The sequence below is a fragment of the Marmota flaviventris genome, chromosome 3, assembly GCF_047511675.1.
Source record: "Marmota flaviventris isolate mMarFla1 chromosome 3, mMarFla1.hap1, whole genome shotgun sequence".
Taxonomy (NCBI): Eukaryota; Metazoa; Chordata; class Mammalia; order Rodentia; family Sciuridae; genus Marmota; species Marmota flaviventris.
Window position 1 is genome coordinate 3,309,980 of NC_092500.1, and position 21,219 is coordinate 3,331,198.

The 21,219-nt window shown below is 59.2% G+C and overlaps 1 protein-coding gene across 1 annotated transcript in view; it reads left to right on the forward strand.

Moving 5' to 3' along the window:
• Window positions 1–21,219, forward strand: part of Cerk (ceramide kinase) — a 41,298-nt gene that overhangs the window by 6,688 nt on the left and 13,391 nt on the right. The window contains exons 2-6 of the mRNA XM_071609386.1: window positions 9,021–9,134; window positions 9,481–9,603; window positions 14,677–14,802; window positions 15,929–15,992; window positions 16,745–16,890. Coding sequence (XP_071465487.1) covers window positions 9,021–9,134; window positions 9,481–9,603; window positions 14,677–14,802; window positions 15,929–15,992; window positions 16,745–16,890 — 573 coding nt within the window. The remainder of the gene's footprint in view (window positions 1–9,020; window positions 9,135–9,480; window positions 9,604–14,676; window positions 14,803–15,928; window positions 15,993–16,744; window positions 16,891–21,219) is intronic.

Below are 21,219 nucleotides of genomic sequence, written 5' to 3' on the forward strand. Positions count from 1 at the left end.
CCCCTGGGTAAGGCTCCTTCATTCGCCCCATCCAATCTGCCCTGGTCTCACTTCCTTGTGCAGGTCCCCTGCCCCCATACTGCCAGCCCTGCTTTCCATAGCATGGGCACCGTGGCTAAGCAGGTGGAGTGGTGGACTGGTTCGAATGGCTTGTGACTTCTGGTGACAGTGCTCACTGCCGAGGGCAGGGTTTCCTGTTGGTGCCTCCTGTCTAGACGACCTCTGCTGCAGGGTAGAGGCTCAGCACACTCAGCCGTGAATGGAGGCTGGGGCCTGCGCTGAGGGAGGCTGTCTGGGCTTTAGGGGTCCCTCTTTGGTCGCGGGATCCACTCATGTATCTGAGAGCTGACTGCCCCCAGGAGGACAGCACAGCGGGGAACTTCAGGGCAGAGGGTCCAGGACTTGTGCCTGGAAGGATCTGGAAAAGTAGAGCAGGACTGCACGGCTGGCTGGACCTCAGCTGTGCCCAGCTGGCGCCCCCTCCACATGCCTGACCAGGCAGTGGGAATCTGGCTGCTCTGCTTGCCCTCTGCCCTCCGGGTCCCTCTTTAGCTTAGTCCTGTCCCTGGTCCCCTTCCTGCCCCTTCCCAGGTGGCATTTGTTTCTTCAGAAGGTGAGTGACATGGTGTGAGTCAGTGTGCTCTCAGAGGAGTGGGCAGCAGTGACAGCTGCCACTCATCAGCCCTGACCAGGCCAGACGCCTTCTCAGCTTGCTCCCGGTGACGACCCATCGATGCTTTCGGACCCCCCTTTGCAGACGAAGTGACAGAAGCACAGAGAAGTGAAGCAAGGGGCCCAAGGTGCACAGCTGGGCGGCACCGGAGCTGGGCTGGACCTCAGGGCCTGACCCCAACTTCATCCGTCCCCCTTAACAAGTAGCATCTTTGGGGCCAGAGACAGAGACGGCTGTGAACGTGACTTTGGTGAGGAAGAGGAGGGAGGTGGGGTGGGGTGGAGACCCACCTTCATCAGACTAGACTGGAGAAATGGCTCGGGGACTGGGTTTGCTGCCACCTCGGGCTCAGAGTACCAGGATCAGCCGCACCAGGGCTGTGCACGGGGCCCCCAGGCTCCAGGGGTAGTGGGTGTGTCTGCCTGGCGGGCTGAGTCTCCCTGTTCCCTTTAGACTTGTAGCCAACGTTTTAAAATCAGAAGATTTCACATAAAAATCAAACGGGACACAGCTGGTGCCACTCCCCCCTCGCACAGCAAGCTGGACTGTGAGGGGACGGCCTCGACATCCCCTGGTGGAGGGTGCCTCCAGGCAGCAGGGGCAGTGAGTGCTGGACACCGAGTCCCTGGCAGCAGGGTTTGACTCCAGCAAGGTCCTGGCTTCGTGTTTAGGAGTGGAAAGTTACCTTAAGTGACATTCGCACTCAGGGAAACACGTGTGTGGGCAAGACTTACAATGCCCTTTGTTCTCAGCGGAAGTCGCGGTCTCTTGAGGCCACTTTGGTCTGCCCCGACGTGTGGCCTTCCTCCTGCTCTGAATTCACACTGCGGTTTTGGGTGCTGCCACTCACCCGGCCCTGGCAGGAGGTCCAGCAGCCGTCTGCCCCCGCTCGTACCTAGAGCTGGGTCCCAGGGGGTGCTCAGGGTTGCTGGGGACAGCTGGGAGCACCCTCCCAGGTCCCTGGTCAGTCAGGAGCAGAGCTTACCCAGGTCCCCAGCAACGCCTGGCCTGCTGTCAGGAGGCCTTGCAGGGGCCTCCGCTTGCTTTTCTGCTGCCTTTGTGTCCTTTTCTGTCCTGTAGGGTTACAATTGGGTCTATCCAAAGGGCCATGGAGGTTTGGGACTGGCAGGACCGTAGGTGACCACCTGTGTGTTCTGCCAACAGTCAGAGCAGTGAGCCCACGCTGTGCACTGGGGGGTACTGTGCACCACATGCCCTCCCTCCTGGAGCAGAGCTGTGACATCCCCGCCATCGTCCCCTCCATTGTCCCCTCCAGGACCTGTGCCCGTGCTCTGTGGACCCATGCAAAGCTCCTGCAGTCCCGTCTGGGACTCTGTTTTTGTCTGTTCTGGAATCTGTGGCCATGTGGTGGCCTCTGTGGGTGACGGTGGATTAGACCCTGGGTGTGGAAGACGCTTGAGGTCACTGTAGTGTCTTCTTGACACTCCTTTCCAAACACAGCAAGCCATCAGCACGCAAGCCCTAGCACGTCAGGGCATCTGCAGAGCTACCCCGGGCCTCAGGCTGACTCACCGGAGGCCAGTCTCAGCTTAAGGAGGATCCACCTGACCGGGACCTTTGGACAGGGCAGGATTGTGTGACCACTCTTAAGTGATGGGCTTTTTTGGTTTTGTTTGTTTATTTTTCCGGGGATTAGGCCCAGGGCCTTGAGCCTGTGAGGCATGTGCTCTACCCCTGAGCTGCGCACCCGGCCCCGCAGGTGAACCGCGACCTGCAGGTGTTTCTGGGTCCAGTGGCACTGGGCAGTGGTTTTCATAGGCAAATGCTCGTCTGTCATTTTAATGAGGTCAGGTGTTCACATAGCAGAAGCCGTGGTGTGGCTGTTGCCAGGAAACGTGACTCTCAGGTGTCCTTCCCCAGGGGAGCCCTTGTTGCTGGTGCCCCTGCCTAGGCTGGTGTGCACAGGGCAAGGGGCCCCCTTCCTCACCTGCTCTCCCACAGCAGAGCTCCCAGCGTGCCCTTGTTCTGTCACATGTCCCCATGAGAACTGAGGCCCCGGGGGCCTCCCAGATAGCTGCCAGGAACCCCGCAGAGGAGCGCGTCCTGCCCCCCTGGCCCCCCTCTCCACATGGGTATCTATGTGCCCGTGCACCTGTGTCGCCACAGACCTTGCTGCCCTCGAGGTACCTAGGAAGCCCGCGGAATGCCGTGTGTCCAGGAACTCCTGACGTCAGAGCCAGAAACAGAGAATGGGATGGAAAACACAGATGATGGAACTCGGAGTCCCCTCGCTGGGCCCCGCCAGCGTGGCCAGGTGGCTGCCCGTGCTGCAGTGGTCAGCAGACAGGGCAGCTGCAAACTCAACCACTGGCCAGAATAGGGAGCCAGGCCCCTGGCTTTTCTGGAGTGCGAGGCCTCTGACCGCCCTGCACTGTAGGAGTGCGCACCGAGGCTCAGCCACGCTGGTCCTGAGGGCGCAGGGGAGTCATCTGTTGTCAGAGCTGCAAACTCTCACCAAGGTCTGGTTATGAGGTCTCCTGTTTGGGGAAGGCCTGCCGCAGGAGGACATTCTAATGCACTCTAACGTCAGTTCTGGTATTTGAACCAGTACTAACTGTCCGGAGGCGGGTCCTCCCATTGTTGGAGGAAAGACCTGTTCAGAGGGTTCAGAGGTGAGAGAGGGTCAGGTGAGCTTTGCTATCTGGGCCTGAAAATCAGGGCCTGGCTGTGCTCGGCCAGCAGGCTCGTGATGTGATGGCTGCGCTGCAGAGAAGTGCAGCTGTTTACAGTGGGGCTTGTAAAATGGGTGCCCGGCTGGCCGCCTGCTCTGGCTGTCCCCCAGCCAGCTCCGGTGCTGCGAGGCGGCTGTTCTGGGGAAGCCTTGGCCAGTGTCCCGTGTGGTGGTGGGAAGGCTCTGGGACGAGGATTGGCCAGATGGGACTCTGCTGAAGGCGAGACCTGAGCAGGTGATCCGGGGCAGGACGCAGGCATCTGAGTAACGGGTCCCTGTGCTCCAGACTGTGAAGGAAAGAACTTCCTGGTAGATTTCCAAAGCTGCCCGTGGTGACTTGGGTGAGTCATCTGCCCTCGCGTTGGTTCCTGGTCTGTGGCACGAGGACCCTGGCATCTACCTTTGGGTGTTGTGGGGAATCTGCCTCTCATACGCGGGCACGAATCACACTCAGGGTGGCCCTTGCTCTTGGGACAGGCCTCTGGTAAACCAGCGGAGTCAGCTTGCTGCCAGCGAGGTCCCGGGCTGACTCGGTGTTGGGGAGGCCCCTATGGACGCCCCCACAGCTCTTTGTGCAGCGGGCAAGGCCACTGGAATGCTGGCCTTATCTGGGCAGCATGGGCCCCGGGTCAGGATGAAATGACCCTGGAGCTGTGCTGGGCGGGGACCAGCCTCCTGCTGTCAGGGCTCCAACAGTGCCTGCAGGATGGAGGTCCTGAGGTCGGGGTGTGCTCCTTGTATGTTTGGGGCAGGCTGGGCAGGACACAGCGATGCTGGGCGGGGACAGGCTGGGCAGGACACAGCGATGCTGGGCGGGGACAGGCAGGGGCTGTGCAAAGGGGTCTAGCTACATCCTGAGGGGGTGGGAGAAGCCGCTGGCAGACCCAGGTACAGCAATGACATCTATCAGACCTGTCTGGGTGCTCACTGGGCCACCTGAGGAGGAGGTTTCAGGGGCACAGTAGGTGGCTGTGCAGTGACAGGTTCCGTGGGAGACTCTCGGGGCAGCAGGGTAGGATGTTGGAGGCAGACATGGTGATGGAGATGGAGGAGGAGCCCAGGGGCCCTGGCTTGTGGGCAACCTGGTACCTGGGTGGCGCACTATTCCCCAGGCTCGGGGTGCCACAGGGACAGCGGTTTCTGGAAGGAGCAGAGGAGCAGCATGGGTGGCCTTGGATTTAGAAGGTTGGGTCTGAGGCCCTCAGAGGCCACACAGGTGGTCTGCCTTGGCTCTGGATTGTCTGTGGCTCTGGGGCCACACTTGTGCCCAAGGCTGGCCTTAGGTCAGCTTGAGCAATGGGGGAAGAGTGTCAGAAGTTCCCCTGCTCCAGGATGCTGGACTGTTTTTGCTGCAGGGGGAACCGCAGTCTGTAACCACCCCGCAGGTGACCTGTGAGGTGCCGGGGAGCCAGCCGGGCAGCGGGACGCGGTGGGTGTTGCAGATGCAGAGCGCCTGGCAGGGCTACTGCTCCTGAGAAGGAGGCCACTGCAGATGGGGTGGGTCAAGGCTGGGACCAATGAGCAGCAGCTGGGGTCCTGGCCTCCTGTCCCGCCTCCCGCCTCACCTGGTTCACCATGGCCCCTGGGTGACTGTTGTTCACGGAGTTCCCCACAGCGTGTGGCCACACGGCCTTGCCCCAGCTGGTTCGGGCTGGCCTGGGCAGTTCTTCTCCTCCAGGCAGATCCTGCCTCTGACCCCAGGGATGCTCCAACCACGTGCAGTGCAGAGGGCACAGACACAAGCATTGGGAGCCCTGACCCCCAGGCCCCTCACCCGCAACACCTTCCCCAGTGCAAGCCCTTATTTATGATGCTGCTGTTGCACTTGGTGTCCCCACAACACTGGCTGATGCGTGGTGCCTGTGTGGGCCAGCACACGTGGGGTGACCAGCAGGGTCATTCAGCACTGGCTGCTCTCTCCTGTTTCCAGGGCCTTGGTGCCCACTTCTCCCGCTGCCCCTGTGACCCAGCCTCAGTGCACGGTGACTTACGGTGCTGTTAAGGTTTCCTGTGGGGCCAGAGGCAGCCCGGGTTGGGGTGTTGGCCCAGAGTGACCAGCACCGCTGCCCTCCCAGCACCGCAGCGAGCTCCCCCAGGGACTCGCCGTCTGTTATTTGCCTGCTCATCAGAAACGAGACCGTGGAGGAACCTGCCAGGACGGGCAGGTGCCCGGTGACCTGGGACCTAGCGAGCCTGCTGCTGGCTTTCTGCTCTGTGGGGTACCGGTGCCAGGTGCAGAGTGGCCCTTGGTTAGCCCAGGGTGCAGGCCTGCGGGAGGCACAGCCCCTCGGCAGCCGCTTTTCTGTGACTTTTCTTTTGTGCTTGAAACTTCCCCATCCTGTATTTTGGGTCCCTGGGGCTGAATCTGACTCTGCCCTGTTCCTGGTGACGATTTGTGGCTCTGCTCCTGCCCACACAGAGGGGTCCTTGACGGGGATGATGGGCCTTCGTGGCCACATCCCCTGGTCCACGCAGACCTGCTGCCGGGTTCCAGGCCTGGCTGCGCCGCGGGGCCTCTGGGTCAGGGAGGGCAGCTCTGCGCCCCCTGACGCTCCCCCCAGGTGAGGGTGATTCTCACCCCTTCGCTGGGTTTCCTTCCCTCTTCGTGTTAGTGCACACGTCACGCGTCAAGGCAACACGCACGTGAGCACAGCCTGCCGGGATTCTGTTTTAATCCCACCAGGGGACAGCCACCACCTGCCGTGGGCCTGGGTGCAGCCAGCAGCCCCTGTCCCTGCTGCTGTGCACCTTCTTCTTCTTCTTATTTTTTTTTTAATTTTATTTTTAGTGCCACTGTCGATGGGATCCAGGGCCTCCCACGTGTTTGGCAAGCCCTCCACAGCAGAGCACACCCGCGCCCCAGCCCACTTTCAGTGGTCCCTGCCACACCCAGGTCACCACACACACCTCTGCTCAAAGCCAGCCCAGCTCCCGTCTCACTCCAGGGAGGCCACTGACTGCTCTGTGGCCTCGCCGGCCTCCCCCCTCTGCCTCTCCATCCCTCCCCTCGGCCCTCGCGGCCTCTGCTCCCCTCTCTGGCCCTGCCTCTTGGGCTCTCCCTCCTTCTGAACTATGTGGCTGACCAGAAGGCCTCCGCTCCACCCCAGGGGAAGACCGCCCTGCAGTCCTGCTTGTGTGTCTCTGTGGCCTCTTCTGTCTCTGTATTTTCTGCTCCTGTCGCAAGGGGCAAAAGGGGCCACATCTGCAGTTGAGGGGGGAGAGAAAGAATGTCCACGTGCTTTTTTTTTTAACTTTACTTTATTTATTTATTTATATGTGGTGCTAAGGATGGGACCCAGCACCTCACACGTGCTAGATGAGCGCTCTACCACTGAGCCCCAGCCCCAGCCCCTCTGTAGGTTCTTGATCAAGAAAACGACGATCCTTAATGCAAGGCGCTGCAATAGACATAATCAATTCACAGCACACAGTTCTAGATTAATTAATTCTAAGCACTGCAAACACACTCAGTCATGACAGGCTCCTGACAGACATTCCTTCTACATGCTAAGTTCAGGTGCTGGGTGTAAAGTCTCAGGCCTTAGGCTCCAAGTCCACAGATGCCCACTCACTCAGATGCCGTGATCAGGTCAGGAACCAAGGCAGACTTCCCCTGGGGTGGAGCTGATGGCCAGCTGAGGGGATCAGACACCTCCGGACGTCACCTCGGGAGTCTTGGAGAAGCCTGGCCTCGGGGTTTGGCCAGAGTGGCGCGTGACGCGTTTGAAATCTCGTACTTCCTTCTTTGATTTTTCAAGTCTATTGATCTAAATTGCAGGTCCAGGAATTATTCACTTGTGAGAGCTTTTATGTGGGTCATCCTGTGAGTCACTTGAGGCTTCAGTCATTTTGTGGCGTGGTACTGACTCTTGTCTAACTCTCTCCATTTGGATGTGGAGACACTCGCCTGGCTCCCACTCATGCCTCGCAGCCTGTGACCCTCCTGTCATCGTAGTTGTGATGATTACGGAGGAGCGGGAGATGCTGGGGTCCCGGCAGACAGTTTGACCACGTCCATGTGTGGCTTACTCTATTCCTGCTCCTGACACCTGCCCCAGCCTGCCCTGAGCTTGCTGCTGAGACACACAGAGACCTCCTGTTAGCTCCTGGTCCCCTGGGAAACAGAAGAGGTCGGGGCAGTCGGGGGGACTGAGTGCAGGGTCATATTGAGGCTGGATTTGGAGGGGCCCCTGAGGACGAGGCCAGCCCTCCAAAAATAGGGACCTGTTGGGAAGGCAATCTCTGGGGATGAGGAGCCGTGGTGGAGAGCTGTCTGGGGGTGGGAAACCTGTTGGGTGTGTGGGTGTGGGTTTCGGGACACCTGCCCGGGAGCCTGGGGGGTGGTCCTGTGTGCCACTTACTCACAGAGTGGAGAAGACGCATAAGAAGCAGGCAGAAATTGCATTTTGGAGACAGTCGTGAGATCGGGACTTTCCCGGGTGCCGTGAGCAGGCTGCGCTCCCAGCTGGCCTCTGCCTCCTCCTCTCCCCCCCCCCCCCCCCCCGGAGCCCAAGGGCCCAGCTGTCAGCCTCTCAGAGCTTCAGAGGAGCAGGAGCTCAGCTCGGACTGTCCCTCCCTGGGTCCTTGTGTTTGGCTACCACAGACAATGGCTTTAAAACAGATGCAAGTGACCACAGAGGCCATGTAACCTAGCTGGTGACCTGTCCTGGGTTCACAAAATCTGACTATTCCAATAACTCGAGAGAGCGACAAAGCACACAAACACACAGAAGTACCTTTTCAAAATCTAGGACGGTCTCCGACCTTAAGGGTCCGTGGAAAGAGAGAGAGCCACCAGAATTATTTATTCTCATATAGGGGACACGGGGGGAGGTTCCAAGGAACATTCTATCCCAAATAGGGCAAAGGGGTAGGATTACAAGTCACAGGTGGGTGTAGTCAACCCCACGGGTAACGCCTCCTCCTGGAGCCACGCCTTGTTCCAGCTGGGGTGACGCCCTTGTTACTGCCAAGGTGACAACTGTTCAGGACCCGGGGGATCAGGACTTAACACATAACAGTGATTCCTGAGGAAGCTTTGGACTCCAGCCTGCCTGTTCCCAGGGGCCCTGCTTGCCGCCCCATCCCCGTGACCTCCTGGGGGGTCTTTCACGACCTGCCATCCCCACAGCTGAGCTCCCAGCACTTCCTCTGATCTGTGGTTCTGTGACTGCAGCCTGCTGGGGACCTGAGGCGGGCGGGCGGCTGGCTCCTGGGCTGGTATTAGAGAATGTCCCCACCACGTCTCCCTTCCTCCCTGCTCCTAGGCACCCACAGCCTTTCCAGAGCCCCCCAAGCTGGGTCCTGACTCTCACATTTGGTGGCCCTGGTGTCCCGCATCCTAGGTGCCCCCTTCTGCCCTCGGGACAGACTGTGGCATTGGAACATGTCTCTTCATATTTCATGCAGCAGCTGGGCAGGGGGTCGGCATCGCGGCTTGAACTGTGGGCGAGTCATGTGAAGAGCAGCAGTGGTGTTTGATGGGTGCTTGGGCCACTGTCGTCTGGTGACCCCTGGTGCCCGCTCTTTCTTATCCCTGAGCCATAACCCGCGTCCAGACTCCCTCCCAGTTCTCTAACCAGGGCGTCCAGGCAGGTGACCTCAGCATTTCTGAGCGAGCCGACTCCTGTGGCTGACGCACGTCCGTCTTTGCAGATGCCTTCTCGGTGCCCGTGTCTGAGATCATCACCGTGGAGGAAGCAGACACTCACAAGAAGTGCCACGCCAGTGGCCAATGGCAGAAGATGGGACCGCCTTGCGCATTCACAGGTGAGGGCACCTGGGTGTCACCTCCCGGTTCTCCTTCGGCTCTGGGCAGGTGACGCATGGGGAGGGGGCTTTTCCCCAGGCCCACTAGTGCAGTGGTCTGGCTGCTCCTTGTTGACTCTTCATCTCCCCAAGGTCCACTTCTTGTCGTTGTCCACTGTCTGTTTTCTTATTCTCTTTATTTTTAACGTGGCTTGAAGGACCTGAGAAGTGGCACGTTGTATCTGATTCACACTGTCACTGACTACTAGAGAGTGAGCCCCTGGCTTGCAATCAGGGCGAAGCTGTGGGTGGTGTGTCGCCCGCTGCCTGTCACCCACCCTGACCCGTGCATGCCCGTCTCTTGCAGTTCACTGTGTGAAGCGAGCTCGACGTCACCGCTGGAAGTGGGCACAGGTGACTTTCTGGAGCACGGACGAGCAGCTGTGTCACCTGTGGCTGCAGACCCTCCGGGAGCTGCTGGAGAGACTGTGTATGTGTGTGTTCAGACTGGTGAAGGGCAGCTGCGGCAGGCGCAGGGCCAGGATTTGACTGCCCTGGGCACGACGGGTGGTTTCCTGATGCTAGGTGTATAGAGGACAGCCTGCAGTGGTGGAGGTGGGTGGGCTCTGCAGCAGGGCACTGGTGTGAGCCCCAGGTGACTTCGTGACAGCCAGACCCGAGGCAGGTCACTCAGCCTCCCGGGCCTCAGCTTCTTTCTCCAGAGGTGAGGATGGAACAGGTCGTGGAAGAATCGCCCCTGGCCGGGCGCATCTACAGGGCAGCAGGGGCCCAGTGTGTTAGTGACTCTGTGCTAGTGGCAGGTCTTCCTGTCACCTTGAAAATGGCAGGCGCTGCTCCTGCTGAGCCCGCGGCACCACCTCATGGTGTTGCTGCAGCCAGCTCACAGGTGCAGCCCAGGGCGGGAGTGGCATGTGCTGGTCAGCCTTGGCCTTTTGGACCACTCTGCATCTGTGTCCAACAGTGAGTTGTCGTGCCTCCGAGGAAGGCTCCCCCCGCCCACTTCACAGGAAGGCCTTCCTTGGGAAGCGTGTCTTGTGACTCCCCTGGGGGGGAGGACTTGTGTTTCTGCATTGCTGTGCCCTGTGGCCCTCCAAGTCCGTCTGAGGGTCCTTCTCTGAGCTCTGCTCCTCTCCCTGTCCTCCTGTGCAGCTTCTCCTGCCTCCTCTGTCTGACTCCAGGCCCCCCTCTTGCCCCAACTTACCCCCCGCCCCCAGTCTGTTCTCAGGAGACTGCGAGCTGTGGAGTCGAGGCTGGAGGCCTGGGGAGTAGACTCCTCTGGAGTGACGTGGATTTTATTTCCATGGAGTTCTTAGAAAACCCCATATGATTGTGCATTTGGTATGGTCTCCTGGCATCTAAAAATAGCACATGGTCCTGTTATTCCACTATCTAGTTGAACTTCTCTTCTGTGGCTGCTCTAGTGTCTCATTGCAGTAAAACATAGACACACACCCGCTGAGCGAGGGGCTGGGTGAGCTCTCGCACTGACACGCTTGCCACGCACCCAGGCCTGGAAGCACAGTGCCCCAGGCCTCAGCCCTATGGCCATTTCTCCCGGGCCACTGCTAGCTGCCTTCTAAACAGCCAGATCCCTTGCGCACCCTACGCAGCTGGGTGGTGTGACCTGCACTCTTCTGTGTCTGCATGGGACTGAACTCATGAGTGTGACGTTTGCCACGTGGTGTGTGGTTGCAGGTGGTTCCTCCCCAGCTGTGTGGATTCCCTGAAGGGAATGCACACTGTGTCACCCACTCATCTGGATGGCCCTCTGTGGGCCACTGTGCACGTCAGCGTCCCCCCATCTTGTGAAGCCTTTTTGTGCATGATCATGCGTATCTGGGGTGATACCCAGCAGTGGACTGGGCAGCCCCACAGTTCCCTGAGGTGGCGGTGGTGCTCGGTACCTTCTGTCTGGGGGTGCGTTCCTGCTGCTCCGGGTCCGACCGCACCTTTGCACCTTAGCCGCTGTGTGAGCTGCCCTGTATGCTGCTGCGCGATGTCCCCAGTGGTCGAGAAGCCGGGCAGATGCACATCCTCATGGGGTTTCTGTCGGCCCTTTGCCCACTATCTGTTGGCTTGCTCCTTTCCTTGGTGGTCGGTGGGATCCTGATGTTCTGTGGACCTGACTTTCATCAGTCTGAGAATCACAGTTGGCTCCCCGCCTGTGTCTCGCCCGGGTCCCTTGTTGGTGCCTTCTGATGGACTGGCATTCCTGACCGCGTAGTCGGGTTGTCTGTTTCCTTTTAGCTTCATGGTCAGCCTGGCCACTGGACAGCCTCGCCCACCCTGGGGTCAGGAAGTGCTGTCTTCCCCGAGCCCCGCTGCCTCCTCACGCACGTGGCCCACAGTCCCTTTGGATGGAGGACGTGGCCGAGGCTCATCTTCTTTTTATACTATGGTTATTTTTGCTGCACTGGGGAGTGAAGGCAGGGCTGCTCTCCACACCCCCAGCCATCTTTATTTTTTTATTTTATTTTGCTTTTTTGAGACAGTGTCTCTCCGAGGTGCCCAGGCTGCCTGGGAGTTGCAGTGCTCCTGGGTCAGCTCCTGGGTTGCCGGGACCACAGGTGTGCTGCTGTGCCCGGCAGAGGTCTGCTGCCTCTGGACACACTCGGGGCCCCGCCACCGGGGGAAGACGGCCTTTGCCCTCTGGGCCATGGTGCTGCCACTTAGGCTTTTGCCCTTTGCGGCTGCTGTGGAGCCGTGTGACAGAGCTGTCCTGCCTTGCTCCTGAGACCCGGCCAGCTGGCTCGATACAGCTCAACACGGAGCTTTTGGCTTCCTGTCACGCACGGCGGTGTCCCCTGTGATTGGGGCAGTTCTGTCTCCTCGTTTTCCCTTCTCCTTCTGCCAGGTTTGGGCCGACAGTGCTGGGGGCAACACCTTGGTCCTGACCTTGGGCAAGGTTTTCCACATTCACCCTCAAGACAGTTTCTTAGGATCTGAAGATATTTTAAAAATCAGATTAGGGAAATTCTCTTGCAGCCCCAGTTTTCTGAGAACTTTGGTTTTTAACTCATGCTTGGGAGTTGAGTAGGTGCTATTTCTGCATGTTGACATGATGGAGGGCTTTGGAGCTAAGCTGTGGGACACAGAGACTCTACTGATGACCCTGTGCACTGGAGCCGAGCCCCTCGGCTGCTAGGAACACCTGCTGTGCCCATGCTGCGCTGCACCTCTGTATAGGCGACAGCAGAACTGCCATTGTGGTGGCACCTGCCTGCTTGCTGTCTAGGTCACGAGCGTCCAGAGGTTTCTCCTGGATGGTGGCACCTGCCTGCTTGCTGTCTAGGTCATGGGTGTCCAGAGGTTTCTCCTGGATGGTGGCACCTGCCAGCTTGCTATCTAGGTCACAGAGTGCCCGGAGGTTTCTCCTGGGTGGTGGCACCTGCCTGCTTGCTGTCTAGGTCATGAGTGTCCGGAGGTTTCTCTTGGATGGTGGCACCTGCCTGCTTGCTGTCTAGGTCATGAGTGTCCAGAGGTTTCTCTTGGATGGTGGCACCTGCCTGCTTGCTGTCTAGGTCATGGGTGTCCGGAGGTTTCTCCTGGATGGTGGCACCTGCCAGCTTGCTGTCTAGGTCATGAGTGTCCAGAGGTTTCTCCTGGATGGTGGCACCTGCCTGCTTGCTGTCTAGGTCATGGGTGTCCAGAAGTTTCTCCTGGATGGTGGCACCTGCCTGCTTGCTGTCTAGGTCATGAGTGTCCAGAGGTTTCTCCTGGGTGGTGGCACCTGCCTGCTTGCTGTCTAGGTCACAGAGTGTCCGGAGGTTTCTCCTGGGTGGTGGCACCTGCCTGCTTGCTGTCTAGGTCATGGGTGTCGGAGGTCTCCTTATTCTGTGTTCTGGAAGAGTTCATATAACCTCAGACGGGTTGTTTTGAAGTACGTGGTGGAATCTGAAGTGGAAACATCAAGGCCCAGGTTCCCGTGTGGAGGTTTTATAATGCTCCCCAGTCTTTCCTAGGCATGAGAGTATTCAGATTTAAGTATCTTCTGACATCTTTGGTAAATTGTGCTTTTTATGGAGATGTGGGTCCACCTCACGCACATCTAGAAGTTGCAGCGTGAGTTCCCAGCACCCTCTACTTCCTTTGCGCCATCTGCCTCTTGGAGTGATGTCCCCTCTGCCTCCTGGATGGGTCACTTGTGTTTTCTCCACTCTTCTCTTTTGGATTGATTAGAGATTTATCTCTCTTATGAGTCTTTTCAAGGAACCAGCTTTGGTCTTGGGGTTTTCAGGCATGGTGTCCCCTCGTGTTTTATTAGGAACACTGTGCACATGCGAGATCCCGGGGGACGGCTCTTCACACTTCTGGGTGCCCCACCACGATTGGGCTGTTCGGTAGTGTCCACCCCTGATGCATAGTCATGGTTTTGCTGCATTTCTAAGTAAGTGGCCGTTCAGCACGCTGGACCCTTGGACGCTTTGCATGCCTGTCACAGTCGAGGCAGCGATGGTTGTAATTCTGGGGTGGAATCCATCGTACCTTGGCGACTTGAGACACACATTGTGTTCACTGGGTCTTGAATCAAGCACACCTGTGCTCTGTGCTCCGACCTGTGAGACGTCCATGCCAGCAGGCCCCTCTTCTCGGCTGGTGTGGGCTGGACTTGTCTTGTGCCCGTCCTGTATCGTGGACTGCTGGGTGCGAGCAGCTGTGGGGGTCTCTGCTTGGTCTTGGCGTGTTTCACGTTGGTGGTGTTCTATGGTTCTCTCCCTTTTGTGAGTGAAGAATGCTCTTCTTGTTTGTCCAGCCACCTCCCAGGGACCCGGGTACCCACACTGGCTATCGCGAGGCCTGCAGCAGTAGGCGTTTAGGTCCTGGTTTCGCTGTGGAGTTACAAAGTCTTCAACCTTCTTGGGCGCGTTCCTCTTGTTCCTCTTGATTGTTAGTTCCACTTGTTTTTCTGAGTTGCAGAGCTGACCAGTTCTTCTGGAACTGACCACAGCACACGCGGGGAAGTTGCCATAAGAAACCCACTGTCTGGGAAACTGGGGCCTCGGCGCTCTGCCGGTCTCCCGTGTGCTGCTCTGCCCTCCCTCTGTTCGTCTCAGCACCAACTTGGTGTCTGTCCGTCTCTCCACGTGTTCCCTTCTGCACGTCTGACTCATTCTTTTTATTCTCTGCTGACCTGCCCCCTGCAGCCTCCCGTGCCCAGACCACCTGGGATGGTCAGGGAGAGTCCCCTGGGCAGGATTCCCGAGTCCTGGGCCTTCATTCTGGAGTCCTGGCCCTTCCTTGCCCCCGGCAGAGGCACACGCCCCTCCCGGCTGGTGGACAGACTCTGGCTCGCCCCTTCCCGTAGCGGGAGATGTGTGTCCTTGTTCTTTACGACCTACAAGCTGTGTCCTCCTGCCCATTCGTGTACAAGGAGTTGAGATCATTCTGCTGTCACATTTGACCCACCAGAACAAATCATTCTAAAAAAGAAAGAAAAAAAGGCCCACACGCACTTCTGTGTCAGACAACCTGAGGCAGAGTCCTGAGTCTGATCTGCGTGTTCCTTAGTCACTGATGGTGGCTCTCGTGTGTGGTTCTGCAGCTTCTAGACCCAAGCACCTGCTGGTGTTCATCAACCCACTCGGAGGAAAGGGCCAAGGCAAGCAGATATACGAAAGGAAAGTGGCGCCGCTGTTCACGCTGGCCTCCATCACCACCGAGGTCATCGGTAAGGCCACGGCGGCGGGGAGGAAACTGCACGATTCAGACGTGGTCACTGGAGGAGAGTTTGTCCCATAAGAGCAGTGTACACAAAACAGGGTTCTGTTTGCACACCAGAATGGAAGAGCAGGGAATAAATCGTGTCGTCTCTTCTAGCCAAGTCTTAGCCAATCAGGTGCTCAGGAAGGACCTGAGCAGACAACAGACAAGGGTCACAGACAGGAAGTCCTTGAAGAAGAAGTACAAGGTGGACAGTGCAGTCCCAGGTTGCACGCCCAGTTCTTGAGGGGTGCCGGGCGGCAGGACTTGGAGGGTTCTGGGTCACACTGGCAGGCTGAGGATGAGGCCACGGCAGAGCCCTTGCCGGCTCAAGGCCCCGGGTTCTACCCCAGGCACTTGACACCACAGGCCCAGGGCCTGAAAAGGGAGGAATTTGGACCCAATAATCTGTCCCTGGAGTCTTTCCAAGGAATGCGATCAGCTGTACCCTGAGTGGGGTGTCCAGGTGTCCTTGCCAGACAGCAGCCTGCTGCAAGCCACTTAGATGCCCCCAAACAGAGGACATGATGAGCAACTGTGGCAAGTCCAAGGGAGTATCGAGTAGCTTTTTAAAGTAGTTTTATGGCCAGACTGCAGCCACACCTGTCACCTCAGGACCCAGGAGGCAGAGGCAGGAAGATCACAAGTCTGAGGCCAGCCTCAGCAAGTTAGCAAGATCCCGCCTCAAAATAAACTAAAAAGCAGCTCAGTGGCCGACCACCCTGGGTTCCATCCCCGGGACTGGGAGGGAAAGGGCATTCACAAAGTAGTCCCAGTGATGATAAAGTGATTGTGAGAAAGCAAACACACAAAACTGTGCACAGACGTGGGTCAGAGACGGTGGACTGACGTTCGTCTCTACGCTTGCGTGTGCTTTGACATTGCACAAGTGGCCTGGACAGTAGGGGAGGCGGATGTGGCCGCTGTTAGGTTCCAAGAGAGTCAGACTGGCCTAGTAGGGGGCCTGCCCACCCAGGCCACCCAGTCCCTTCCTGGGGAATGCTGGGTGGCCCCGCAGGGTTCTGGCCACTGCCCTCGCCGTCCACGTGAGTCACAGCTCACAGGCATGGACATAACCTACCATGTCCCCACAGTGACCGAGCGTGCGAACCAGGCCAAGGAGACCCTGTGTGAGGTCAGCATGGACAAGTATGATGGGTGAGTGAGTGCTGGGCAGCAGCCCTGACCCTGAAGTGAGCTGCTCACAGAACGTCAGGGTGGGCAGGGGGCTGGCCCAGGCACCCCTCAGAGACCACCCTGGCCTGGTGGCTCTGTTTGCCTTTCAGTCTCCCAGAGCACTTCTCACGTGGTCACGTAGGAGAGCAGTGACCTGGCCAAGGGCACTGTCACGTGGAGTTGAGGTGGTGTTGCTCTGGTTTGGGATCCTGCTTTTCTGTTACTGTTAGCTGTGAAATATTATCGTAATGCCCTTATCATCTTCTATGACATAGATGTGCCGTAACTTAACTAGTCTCTCACTATTTGGGCTCTTTCCAATTTTTGCTCTTTAAGTAAGAGAACATTACTGAATACAAACCTCTCTGCATATTCTGGTTTTGGGGGGTTTTTTCAAGATGAATTTCTAGAAGTGGATATTTTCCTTGGGGTTGGGGGTTGAACCCAGGGCCTTTTGCACCAGGTCACAAGCTGTACCTCTGGGCTACTTACCCAGCCTGAATTTAGGGTCTCGAGGGGAGCTGGCAGGGGCTGGTCCCGTAGCCACTCTCAGCCAGGCAACCTCTGAAGTCCCAGGCCCAGAGGGAAAGCCAGCCTTGGCCACAGTCCCATTGGAGGGGCAGGGAGGCACGGCCTCCTCGTCAGGGACGTTTGGAGGGCCAAGTTCCCGACACCAGCGGAGGGCCCGACCTGCCGTGGTGGTGCTGGGAGTGCTGACCACCTCTCCTCTGCAGCATCGTCTGTGTCGGTGGCGACGGCATGTTCAGCGAGGTCCTGCACGGTCTGATCGAGAGGACGCAGAGGAGCGCCGGTGTGGACCAGAACCAGTTCTGCGCCAAGCTGGTGCCCAGCCCCCTCAGGATCGGCATCATCCCCGCAGGTACGGAGCCCGGGCGGCGCCCTGACATCCTGCCATCTGACTGAACCCAACTCGCTCACACCCGTGTCCTGCCTCAGGCGCTTCCAGGGGAGAATCCTTCTGGGCTTCTCCTCTAGGTTCATTACTCAAACTATCCCCATACGATGACCGCAGTCCCTCTGGGTCTTGTTTGTTTGTTTGGCTTTTTTGGGGGGGTGGACCCCAGGGCCTCCCATATGCCAGGCCAGGACTCTACCACTGAGCCGCATCTCTCGCCCCCAGCGGCCTTCTTTTTTGAAAGATAGTGTGTGTCCAATAAAATGAACACTCAGGCGGGTCTGTAAGGGACCTTGTCTGCTCCCGAATGCCAGCCGTGTGCAGGACCCAGGAGCCAGAGCAGGGGTCAGGCTCTGCTCCTCAGGAGCCAGGGGTCGGGGCTGAAGCCCTGGAGGGGGGGCGCCTGGTGCCCGGGGCAGGTGAGGCTGTAGAGGTGGTCTTCAGCAAGAGGTGGCTTCTAGCTGACCTGGAGGGTTGTTGGGGTGGGTGGGCAGGAGGAAGGATGTGGGTGGGGAGGGAAAGGGCCAGCCAAGTGGCAGGGCCTCCTCACGGCCTGGCGGACGGGCTCTGCTCCCGAGGTGTCCATCTGGCTTGGTGTATTCACCATCTTTCTAGGAAGCAGATTGTTCTTAGAAACATCTCAGCTAGACAGTGACCAGCTGGCCCGTGACAGGGCAGCAGGCACAGCTTCCTTCCTCCTGTGCCTGGGTCGGCACAGCCACCGCCCACGCCATGGGTAGCTTCACCCCGACGGCTCCTGAAGTCAGTCGGTGGACACAGGCAGGAGGCACTGAGGGGTCGCCCACTCACCAGGTGGGCTCAGGGGTTGGGAGCTGAGAGTCCTCAGTTGGCATCCGGCCCCAGGAGGGACGCCTTGGTTACTGGGCCAGCCTCTGGCCCCTGAACCCTCTCAGGCAGAGATGTGACCCTTCCACTTAACCTATGATTCCCCATTCTGGGCCGAGGACGTCCCCGTGGGTAGTGGCCTGTGCCTGTTCTCAGGACAAAGCCTCCCTCTGGGCCACATTAGCAGCTCAGCCTGCAAGTCCAAGGTGGCGATCAGCAGAGATGCTGGGGTTGTCATCTGAGATCCCGCCCATTTGGATGGAGTGGTGACTGACACCTGTGGCGTGATGCGCTTCCTGAGCCGCTCGCCAGACGGTTCTGTCTGATGGGAGCAGCGCAGCAGCGAGACCCTGGCCAACCTGGTCTCCAGCTGAGGACAATGAGAGAAAGCACTCAGGCCCCCATTCCCTATCGGGTCCCTGCAACTGACCTGGCCATCAGCAGACTGTCCTGAGGGATGGCTGCAGGGCCCCTGATGGACTTCCTGTCCCCAGGTCTTGTGGACTTCTCTGTGCATTCAAGGCCTTAGGAGCAGGTGGGAGGGGCAGCCAGGGGCCGCTGGCCAGGCGAGGGGCAGTCAGGAGGGCCCCATGTGGTGTCTGTCTGCCCCACAGTGGGGGGCTCCTCCCAGCACAGGAGGCCCTTGTGGAAGGCCGCGTCACAGCTCACTGGGCCTGTTTGTGAAGGGTTAGTCCCTGAGCTCGAAGCTGATGCTTACTCACCCCAGGGTCTGCCCTGGGAGGCCAGAGGTGGCCACTCGTCTTGCTGTCTGGGGCTGTTCAAGGGCAGTTCTAATCCTGAGTGACCCAGACTCTCACCATAAGGCCAGATGCCCCTGAGGAGAGCCCGCCGTCTCTGCCCCTCGCCCGTCCTTCTCTCTGCCATGGCTGCTGCACTCACTAGGGCCCGGGTGCTGTGACAGGTGGCCCACGAGGCTCCAGGCGACGTGGTGGACATCACCTGATGCCTGTCTCCCCGGAGGCCTGTGTCTCCCCAGGCTGGGAGTGGCCGTGCAGTCCCTCGGGGGCTCGGTGGCAGCTGTCTGGTTGCCGTCCTTGTCTGCACTTCTCTCCTTTCCCAGGCCGCCCCTGCACCTGTGCGTCCCCTCCCTGCGGCCCTCGTGGCAGGTTAGCAGCTCTGCCGCCGCGTGGCCTTAGGGCTGGAGCTGGGGCGCTGGGGCAGGAGCTCGCCCCTCCTTGTTCTGGGCCTTCCACCCTTGCTGAGGCCGGGCCCTGCTGGGCCTGGAGAGGAGGCAGCTTGAGAGCTGCAGGTGTAGCCAGGAGGGGGCCTGGAGGTGGCCCAAGGGACTTGCCAGTGACTGAGGGAGCCCCGGGGTGACCCGTAACTGGGAGTGGGGTGGAGGGGTCTGATGGGTCCCTGCAGCCCCGGCTTCGGGAAGGCGACGCTCCCCGTGCACTGAGACCTGATCTGACGTTGTATGCAACCCAAGTCCTGGACTGGGTGTGGATCAGGGACGGAGCACTCGCCTGGCCAAGGGAGGCCCTGGGGAAAAAAGAAAAAGAAAAATCCTTAATTGTAAGTCTCCTTCCAATCACATGTTAACGTGGCTGTGTTCCGGCCTCGGGAGGCTGCCATCCAGGGCACATCAAGCCCTTCCCCCTGCTGCACCTACTGTGTGCCATTGTAACTAAGGCTCAGGAAGAGGCTCGAGGAGGTGATGTGCATAGCAGGAGCCTGTCTGTCCTTCCTGTGCCAGCAGCAATGTGTGGGCTGGGTTGGCGGGTGGGCAGGTGCAGGGCCCAAGGCCAGATGTGTGAGGGGTGTGAGGATGGCTGCAGCTGTTCCAAGGGCAAGGCAGGTAGCGTGAGCATCAATCATCCTCTTGAACTTGACCCTCAGGGTGCAGGGTGCAGACTGGCTAGTGGCCTTGGCCCCCCCGTCTGAGCCAGTGAAGCAGCAGTGGAGAGGCTGAGGAGCCACATCTGGCCTCCTTCCACAGAGGACGGTCAGGCCAAACAGGGTGCAAACTACCTGTCCTCAGGTTAAAATTAGCAGCGATGGCTTTGTGTGACTTCTCCGGAACCTGCTGGTTCAAAAGTATGTCAGAATTTCTAGGTTGTAGCCAGGCGTGGTGGTGCGAGCCTTTAATTCCAGTGACTCTGGAGACGGAGGCAGGAGGATGGCAAGTTTGAGGCCAGCCTGGGCAATTTAGTGAGAGGCTGGGGTGCAGCTCGTGGTCAGGCGCCCCTGGGTTCCACCCCAGGACCAAAGAGACAAGTTTCTGGGTTGGGGTGTTTCTCTGTGGTGAGGTGCTGACCCTGTCCCGGCCAAACGGCAGCTTCCACGCCCAGTACAGGGCCCAGGCAGCACGAGGGGGGCGCAGGCGAGGCTGCAGGGGCTCTGAGGACCGTGCCCTCAGCCTGGAGGCTGGGAGGCCTGCGCGGAGGTTGATGCCAGAGCCACGTCGGGGCCACCAGCACCTGGGAGGTGACTTCTGGTCCCTTGGACTCAGGAGCCGCTCCAAGCTGTGCACAGGCACTGAATCGGGGCAGCGACTGGCCAGCTGTTTCCAAAGCAGAAGCTCTGGAGGGCGGAGAAGCAGGTGTGAACTGGAGGAGCGGTCAGCCATCTTGGGGCTCAGGGTCAGACCAGGTCCAGGTTTCTGGGACACGGTGGAGCTGCTGGGAGACTCACGGTGACCTGGGCAGGGAGCCTTCTGTGCCTCGCAGACCTGGCACTTCAGCAGAATGATCTGCAGACCTTCAGGAAATCAGTCCACCGTGGTCATGGCCCCTGGGACCAAGGCACGTAGAGCAGGTCCCGTGACGTCCTCTGGGCCCTCCAGAATCCAGGCTCCTTGGGTCCTGTGTGCCTGACACCTGTAGCTCCGTAGAGCCCATACACAGCTACCTCCTGTGAGGGGTGTTGGCACCCCAGACACTGAGCCACGTTCGTCCTGCACCCCTGGGGCTCCCGGGCCGGCCGGCACTGTGGGCCTCACCCCGCCCCCTGCCCTCTGCCCAGCACGCTGCTGCGTGGCCTCCTCTAGCAGCACATCACAGGAGGCAGAGACAAGGCCCTTCTGTTAGGAGAGTCTGCCGTGGCCAGGTTGGAAATACTGGCTTCCCCCCAGCACAAGGCCCTCCACGAAGTTCCCTTTCGTTTGGTGACAGAGGGAGGCTCCAGAGGCCTCGGGTCTTGCTCTTCTTTCCGACTGAGAAGGTCGCTGGATTTCTGCCACTAGAAGGCTGTTGGGGACAGAAGCTGCCGCTGACGAAACCCTGGGTGGCTGCGGCTCCCAGGGGTGACCGGTGAGGAGAGCGGCCATGCACCTGGCAGCCTGGCCAGGGCTCGAAGGGGCGTGCGAGGCCCCAGGTGCCACGCCCCACCTGGCCTGGCTGAGTCTGTCCACCCACCGCCCCTCTGGAGTGTCTCTCAGGGACGTTGACACTTGTTACTCAGGCACCTTAAATTATGAAAATGAGG